At 38.0% G+C, this 8,597-nt stretch overlaps 1 protein-coding gene across 1 annotated transcript in view; it reads left to right on the top strand.

The window, feature by feature from the left end:
- Positions 1–3,634: 3,634 nt before the first annotated feature.
- The window catches only part of LOC106871402 (A disintegrin and metalloproteinase with thrombospondin motifs 16), a 164,846-nt gene continuing 159,883 nt past the window's right edge, over positions 3,635–8,597 (top strand). Inside the window, exon 1 of the mRNA XM_052967174.1 lies at positions 3,635–3,881. Coding sequence (XP_052823134.1) covers positions 3,786–3,881 — 96 coding nt within the window. The 5' untranslated portion in view covers positions 3,635–3,785. The remainder of the gene's footprint in view (positions 3,882–8,597) is intronic.

Raw genomic sequence — 8,597 nt, forward strand, 5'->3', positions numbered from 1 at the left:
AGAGAGAGAGAGAGAGAGAGAGAGAGAGAGAGATAAAGAGAGAGATAAAGAGAGAGAAAGAGAGAGAGAGAGAGAGAGAGAGAGAGAAAGAGAGAGAGAGAGAGAGAACAATTAGTGAGAGATTACCAATCCGGGCAAAATACTTTATAAACACTTCGTTGGCACACTAAGCCAACAATATTACTTAGATTAAGGAAGAACTCCAGGTGATCTTTTGGTTGTTTCCAATGTTATCGTAATTACAGCTGTTTCCAGTACTGATTATAAGTTTACTACTGATAGGTTTATTGAGTAAACCTATAAGTAATGTACCTATAATGACAACTTGAAATAGCTATAAGCCAAATTTGCTCCAATAAAGGAATAATATGTAATGACCATTATTTTTTTTACTTGTGTCTGATATATATATATATATATATATATATATATATATATATACACACACACTCATATATACACGCAACTGGCTTCCACACAGTTTCTTTCACAAAACATTAGTCGGCCCGGGCCAATAGTAGAAGACGCTCATGCTAGGGCACAGTGGGACTGAACCCAAAACCAAGTGGCTGCAAAGCGAGTTCCTTAACACACAGCTATGCTTGCTCCCCAAACAGGAACGCACTCAATCATTATTAGTTTTTATTTGTAAATTTAGATTTTCGTTGATAACTTGCGATGAACGATTTTTTAGCATGGTTCATATATATTGTTTATTAGTAGATAACATGTTTAAATCGTAAAGGCGCAATGGCCCAGTGGTTAGGGCAGCGGACTCGTGGTCATAGTATCGCGGTTTCGATTCCCAGACCGGGTGTTGTGAGTGTTTATTGAGCGGAAACACCTAAAGCTCCACGAGGCCTCCGGTAGGGGATGATGGCGAACCCTGCTGTACTCTTCCACCACAACTTTCTCTCACTCTTACTTCCTGTTTTTGTTGTGCCTGTAATTCAAAAGGTCAGCCTTGTTACATTGTGTCACGCTGAATATCCCCTAGAACTACGTTAAAGGTACACGTGTCTGTGGAGTGATCAGCCACTTGCACGTTAATTTCACGAGCAGGCTGTTCCGTTGATCGGATCAACTGGAACCCTCGACGTCGTAAGCGACGGAGTGCCAACAACATGTTTAAATCAAATTATGATTGATTAAATGTTTTAATTGTGTCGTACATATTGTTATTAAAAATACAGATGTTTATGATTTCAGAACCGGCTACAGACCTTTGATTTGAATATTTCTATACAACATTTGAGTTTTTTTGGTTTCTTTTTTTCTTCTCCTAAACTCGTTTGACATCAGCTGAAGCATGCATACACGTGTGTAGATAGATAGATAGATAGATAGATGGATAATGACGACTAACAAATTCTAATATTGTGAATCTCTACTAGTTCGCCTTACTTACAGGATGTTGCAGCCAAAATCTTTCTACTGCTTTAAAAACAAATTTTATTTTATTATATAATCCTAGGTAGACTGAGAAAAAGGGGAAAACATATATAGTTAATTGTCACTTGCTGGTATATCTTTTATCATGAACCAACTGGATCACAAACGACCTAGGGCTAAACAACAGCAACAACAACGATAACAATTTTCTCTGATCAGTGATATTTTATTATACTACCTCACAAAGGTAGTGAGCTGGCAGAATCGTTAGCGCGTAGAACAAAATGCATAATAGCATTTTTTCTTTTCCTGGCTCTGAGTTCTAATACCACTTTGCCTTTCATCTTTTTGACTTTGTCTTTCATCTTTTCGGAATCGATAAAATAAGTAGCAGTTAAACACTGGGGTCGACGTAACCGACTTACCCTCTTCTCGTAAAACTGCTGACCTTGTGCAATAATTTAAGACCATTTTACTTGCACACACACACACACACACACACACACACATACACACAAACACACAAATAATAAATCGGTTTAACTCGGGAAAAAAAAAAAATATATATATATATATACAAGCCCACTAAATACGCAAGTTGGTAGGGCAGTGATGGAGGTAGGGCAGTTGTTATTGTTATTTAACTCCAGGTCAGGACTATAACTAATGGCGTTCCCACCACGACAGTCCCGTCCAATTTCCTATGTGCAGGGAAAACCCAGTACCACATAATACAACACATCCGTTTTCTAAGACGGTAGGATCCGATGTGAGGAACATTTTCCTGCTACTACTTCTAATAACGACCACGTAGTGGCTCCTTCATTTCCTTCGCAGCAGCAGCAACAGTAGTAGTAGTAGTAGTAGTCGATGATAATGGTGGTGGCTGTCGTCGTATTGGTAATGATGACGGTGCTTATGGCGGTGGGTGTGCTGATAGTAGTGGGTGATGGCGGTGGTCGGCCGGCGTCGCTGTTCTCATTATGTTCATTGATGGAGGGTGGTGGCGAGCAGTTGGGATTTGGCGAAGCATATAAATTCGAAGAGTTTCGTTAGTTTTCATCTTTGAATTAAGAAAACTCATGTAGACGTATGCAACCAGCTTTCATACCCCTGGTAGAGAAGAGAGATGTAAGAGAAGACAGAGGAATGCAAAAAGTTAAAGCAAAACGGTGAAAGAAGAGAAGGACATACATACATTGGTAGTAAAATTAATTGATGCATACATAAGCAAATAGATATGTAAATACATTCATATACAGATATAGAAATATACTGATAGATAGAGAGAGAGAGCTAGAGAGATAGATAGAGAGATAGAGAGATATATGACACATGGGAAAAAAAAGTTTGAAAGCAAAAATTATAATAACAAACGAATAATAACAATAATAGAGCCGACAACAAGTTAGGGAAATTGAAGAACGACGACGACTACGATATCAACAACAACCACGATGATGTCCATTGTAATAAATACAAACAAACGCGCCAATGAAAGTACAAAATGTGCATATACCATGTGCTATATAAACCACCACGCATGCCGTAACTGTCAATCGTCCGCTTGTGTGTATAAGCGGCATTAGCAACAACTACTTCGGAAGAAGAGAGTTTAAAAAGTGAACAGTAAAAAACTTCGGCAAATAAGCGGGAGGAAAAAAAACATAAACACACACAAGCGGTGATTGGAAAACAAGAATTTAAAAACAAAGAAAAGACATAGTACATACACTATCAACAATAACAGCAACCGAAAGAACTTCGAATAAAAAGAATATATTATTTGAGAAACAAAAGTTTATCAATAAACAAACGAGGTACTTTTCGTGTGTGGTAATTAATCGATATTAATTAATATATGATTTTTTGCCATTTTTTCAATAATATATAGATAGATAGATATATAGATATAAAGCACAATTTATCTATATTGATATTTATTTGTATATATAGTTATAGGTACTTGTAAGTTATATCAAGATATATATATACTTGTTAAACACACACGCATATTTATTCATACGTGCGTACTTCTCCTTCTCTCTCTCTCTTATATATGCAGACACACACACATACGCTCTCTCTCACCCTCTCTGTAACCGCAAATTTAATAAATGCACTTGTTAAATTATCTCCGTGTATAATAATGTAGGCAGGTATATATATGCATCATATCTGCATATATATAAAATTTCATATATATAAAATTTCATATATATATATATATATATATATATATATATATATAGGGAGAATTCACAAATATATATATATATATCGCATATAGAAAAACAGACTTATAATTAAGAAAAACAGTATTTTTTTCACAACATTTATGTGAATATATAAATATATACACATATATATTATATCGGATTACAGACTCGTCGATGAGGCGTGAATTAGTTACCAAGGAATGTACTGTTTATTTACTTATTTTTCATCAAATTCAGCAGACAATGCATTGGAATATGATTCTCAAATTGGTAAGTCTTTATTATTATTATTATTATTATTATTATTATTATTATTATTATTATTTCGGTAAATTATTTTAAGTTTCTTTTTATTAATACTAGTCGTATTATCTTTGTGTGCTTTTCCCTGCACGACTAGAGTCGGCTGTTTTTGTTTTCAGTACATGTTTCTTTTATTATATTTTATTCTTAATACTACCTGACTGGTGAATCTTTAGACAGTTGAACAGTGTCTTACAGTAACTTTTGCCGGCTCACTAGTTTTGAGTTCAAATCTCGCCATTCATTCTTTCAGGATCGATAAAATAAAGTATCATTCAGGTACTGGAGCCAATTTGATGGACAACAACCTTTCCACCAAAATTCATGTCTTATAAAAAGAAGAGTTTTTTTTTTTATATATACATATATGAGGACGATGAATTAAAGAATTACTAGCACGCTATTCTGAATTCAAATACCGCTGAGGTTGATTCGCAAGTTCATTCTTTCAAATATTGATTAGTTTCTGTTGAACTGAGCTCGATAGACTGACTAACTCCTCCTCTAAAATATATGGCTTTGTGCATAATTTAGTATTAATTTATTTTCGTCTTTACCGTATTGTTATTTCGTTATTGCTCTTGCTACTATGAAAAGCTCCCGCTCCTGCTTTTCTACTTCGGTCTTACACAATTTTCTTGGTTGCCAGGAATCAAGTAATTGTAAGGTCAATAGATACTATAGAGCATTGATTCCCAACGTGGGGCATACACTATGGGGCCTGGGAAAATTGTGATGAGGCATAGGATGAAAAATTTTTTTTTCTGTTTTTAGTGGGACATGGAATTGTGAAAATCTCTTTTTCATAGCAAACACTACACCTATACTTTTTTCCAACCACCGGTTGGGGCCATACATTTTTCTGGAAAGTTATAGTGGGGCCTGGCGGAAAATAGGTTGGGAAACACTGCTATTGGATGTCAGCAATTTCAACTGATCGGCTACACAAACTTGTAACCTGTACGGTCGATTAGATATGTCATATCGACCAGGAGCTGGTAACAAGAAGCTGATAGTGTTGTTCCCGGAATGCAAAAACTCACTGTGACCAGCTTGAGAAATGGGTTAAGCAACAGTAAACGAGGGTGATGGTCAACAACTGGTGATGAATCGCTCGTGAGAAAGTGATTGGAGAAGAATCGGTTGTATTCAGCAGGTGGCGAAAGAAAAATAGATTAGAGAGGTAAGTAGAGGGCAAACTAGAAGAGACGATTTATGTTATCGTGCGCGATATTCTTCAGCCATCCTTTTCAACACGAACCTTTAATGTTGTGTTCTTAAAAACAAGGTGCGCTCTTTTACACAAGACTTTAAAAAAAAAGCATTCGATGGACCGACGAGACAAACGCAGTAATGATTACTGTTCGTTCTTTGACGGACCTGAACAGTCACGTGCCACTCGATGTCAGATGTCTGCAGCATTCCGGTGGCAATGAACGGAGAAAGTAGAAGGGTTTTAGAAAGCGCATTTCAAAGACCTGTGACGACACTCAGTAAAAAGCAGGAAATGCGGCGAAAAGCCGATAACAGCAGCTGACGATGTGCGAGCTGCATTTCACCTTGTTCGAGCTGTTGCCGACTTACGAGCTTTACGTATATATAAATGGAAAAATTTCGCCGTGACTTTGGCAGATATCAACTAGCTGCAAAAAGGGAAGATTCCAGCTGCGGAAGAACGTAAACAAGAGGGCGCATTATCGATAATTTCGATAATTTCTGGTCTATAACTCTGCTAAATGCAGAGTTGAAAACTCTGCAGCTTTGCTAATCATCATGGGTTAAGCTTATGATGCCAAACAACGTCGCGAAGCAATTTAATGACAGACCGATTCTGTTGCTTGGCGTCTGGCTCAGTTTGGACAGCAGTTGGGAAGCGGTTATATGTAGTGTTTAGTTTTGACTAGAAATAAGCTAGGAGGAATTTATCTATGAAATGTCGTGGAGAGGTGACGAACACAGAGATCGCTTTCGTCGTATAATACTATCTGACAGTCATGCTTTGCTCTGTTTTCACTGCCTGACCAAACTGGATGGTCTGCACTTTCGCTTCTCGTAGAAGGGACACGTTCCAATGAGCAGAGGGTTTATATACTGCAAGTGCTCTATACGCAGAGATCTCGGTGTGCCGTGACTGAAAATGTGCAGGCATGCGCAGTGGCTGCAGCTTCGATAGAAATTCCCGGACAGCGAGCAGTTGTCATCACTCTTTGCTAGGCACGTTTTTACACAGCATGTCTTTTTTAACGGAACTGCAGCTTTGACTCAAGCGAAGACCAAGACTGGGCATCTAGCAACTGAAATGTTGTCAGGCGCACTCTGTCTTCTCTCAACTGAGCAACAGTGACAGTGGAACATTTAGATTAGCTTTCTGTAGAGGAATAATTAAGACAAAGAGCAACGAAATTTTCGGGGAAACTTTGGGCGTCGGAAAGAATCAACTAGCTGGTCTTTTACGGAGGATTTATAACCTGAGAACTATGGTATGGATAATGTCCAGATATTTCTGAACTGGAAGTGCTTTTGAGCATTGCTGAGTCGAGATAAATTTTGTATGTTAGAAATTGTAATTTTCCAGGCCTGTCCGAGGTGCACTTAGAGTGACACAAACACTCGTTCAGCGATTGAGCATTACTGACTTGTGGAGTTTTGTCAAACAGCTATTTCATATAGGACTGATCTGGTTATTTTACTTGTTAAAAAGTGACTGAAAGCCCTGATGAACAGCTCACTCGCAGCGGAATTTGTATCCTGAAGAACACAAGTTGGAGAAGGCATTTATCCTCGGTGGTCAAGATAAGTGTAGATCTGTGGGGGCTTTTTGGTTGGCCTTATGTGGTGGCTGTTGTCTCTGTGAACCCTAACACGTATGTGAAGATCACTGTCACTCTTCATTTCAATTTCAGTGTAAACCTTCACACTTTTTGGAACCTATCCTTGTTATGTCCCTTTACGTATGTTCTAATGTTATGCATTTTAACAATGCAGCAAAACAGAATTCGTAAACAAAATTTTGCATTTAATAAAACAATTTTATGAAGGGCTCGATATATTGATGCATCAAATAGAAACAATAATATTAGTAAGATGTGGAATTCCCATGCACCCTGCTAGTTACTTTGGCCGGATAGCTAGAAAGTCTGAAAAAATACCTTATGATATTTTTACTGGATCTTTTTTTTTTTTCTGAGTTCAAATCCCGCCGAGGTCAGCTTTGACTTTTATTTTTCTGGAGTAAATAAAATAAAGAACCAGTAAGTACTTCCGTAGATTTAAAGGACTAACCTCTTGACCAAAATTCTTGACCTCGTGCCTAAATTACACAGCAAGAGATTTGGCAGAATCGATATAGTGTTATTTCTTTTGGTTTTTTTATATTCTCACTTGAAACCCTGCTAAAATCGGGTTTGCCTTTTTAATCTTTGCGATCCATAAAACAAAGTACTCGTCAAGTAGTTGGGACGAGGTAATCGACCCTTCCCCTCCCTTTTCAAAATTTCTGACCTTATTTGCAACCCCATACCACTTCAGCTAGAGCCAACATAGAGCCGAAGGCACATCGGCCCACTTCGGCCCACTTTAAATCGATTTTAACAATTTAAAAAGAGCGTAAGAACACTGCTTATCGAACTTATCTCATTTATCTCCTATTTTATTTTACTAACACTTTTTCAAAGAGTCCTTGGTACAATTCATCGTGCCCTATGCGCAAGAATGGCTGTAAGATTAACAAGCTCGCCTTGCAACTGCGTGATTTCGGGTTCAGTCCCACTGCGTGACTCCTTAAACAAGTTTTTTTTTACACTATAGCTCTGGACCAACCATTGCCCAGTGAGAAACTTCGGTAGATGAAACTGTGCGGAAACTTTGTGTCTGTTTGTCCCCATCACCGTGTGACAATCGGTGTTCGTTTGTTTACATTCTCGTGGTAACTTACCAGTTTGGCAAAACAGACCAACAGAAATAATACCAGACTTAAAATGATGATAATTATAATAATTACTGGGATCGATTCGACTAGGTCCTGGAAGGTTGTGTCCCAGCATGCCCACAGTCTAAAAACTGAGATAAGTAAAATATGTAATAAGCCTGAAATTTTGATGACAGGCAGAGTCGACCTCAGCCGAATTTGAACTCTGAACGTTTCGGAAGAAAAGCTGTTAAGCATTTAGCCCGACAGTAACATATGCAACATCAGGCCAAGGTAATTCCGTCCTGGGTTACGAGTTTGACGTCACGGCGTCTTACGACACGCCTCCTTTACTATATGCGTATAGTTGACGCATACCCACTCGACCTTAGTTACTGATTGACTCAAGCACGTGCTTTCGACCAAACTCTGATCGAACTCTTAGTGTTTCTGAAGACACCAATCCAAATTATCTATATATTACGATTTGTAGTTATTTATTTCTTTACTGCCCACAAGAGGCTACACACAAGGACAGACAAAGGGATTAAGTAGATTATATCGACCCCAGTGCGTAACTGGTACTTATTTAATCGACCCTGAAAGGATGAAAAGCAAAGTCGACCTCGGCGGAATTTGAACTCAGAACGTAATGGCAGACGAAATACCGCCAAACATTTCGCCCGGCGCACTAACGATTCTGCCAGCTCGCCGTCTTAAATTTATAGTTATTTGTCGTTATTTTTATTGTGGCTAACAAGCTGATTATCGTGTTA

The sequence above is a fragment of the Octopus bimaculoides genome, chromosome 1 (genome assembly GCF_001194135.2).
Source record: "Octopus bimaculoides isolate UCB-OBI-ISO-001 chromosome 1, ASM119413v2, whole genome shotgun sequence".
NCBI classification, from domain to species: Eukaryota; Metazoa; Mollusca; class Cephalopoda; order Octopoda; family Octopodidae; genus Octopus; species Octopus bimaculoides.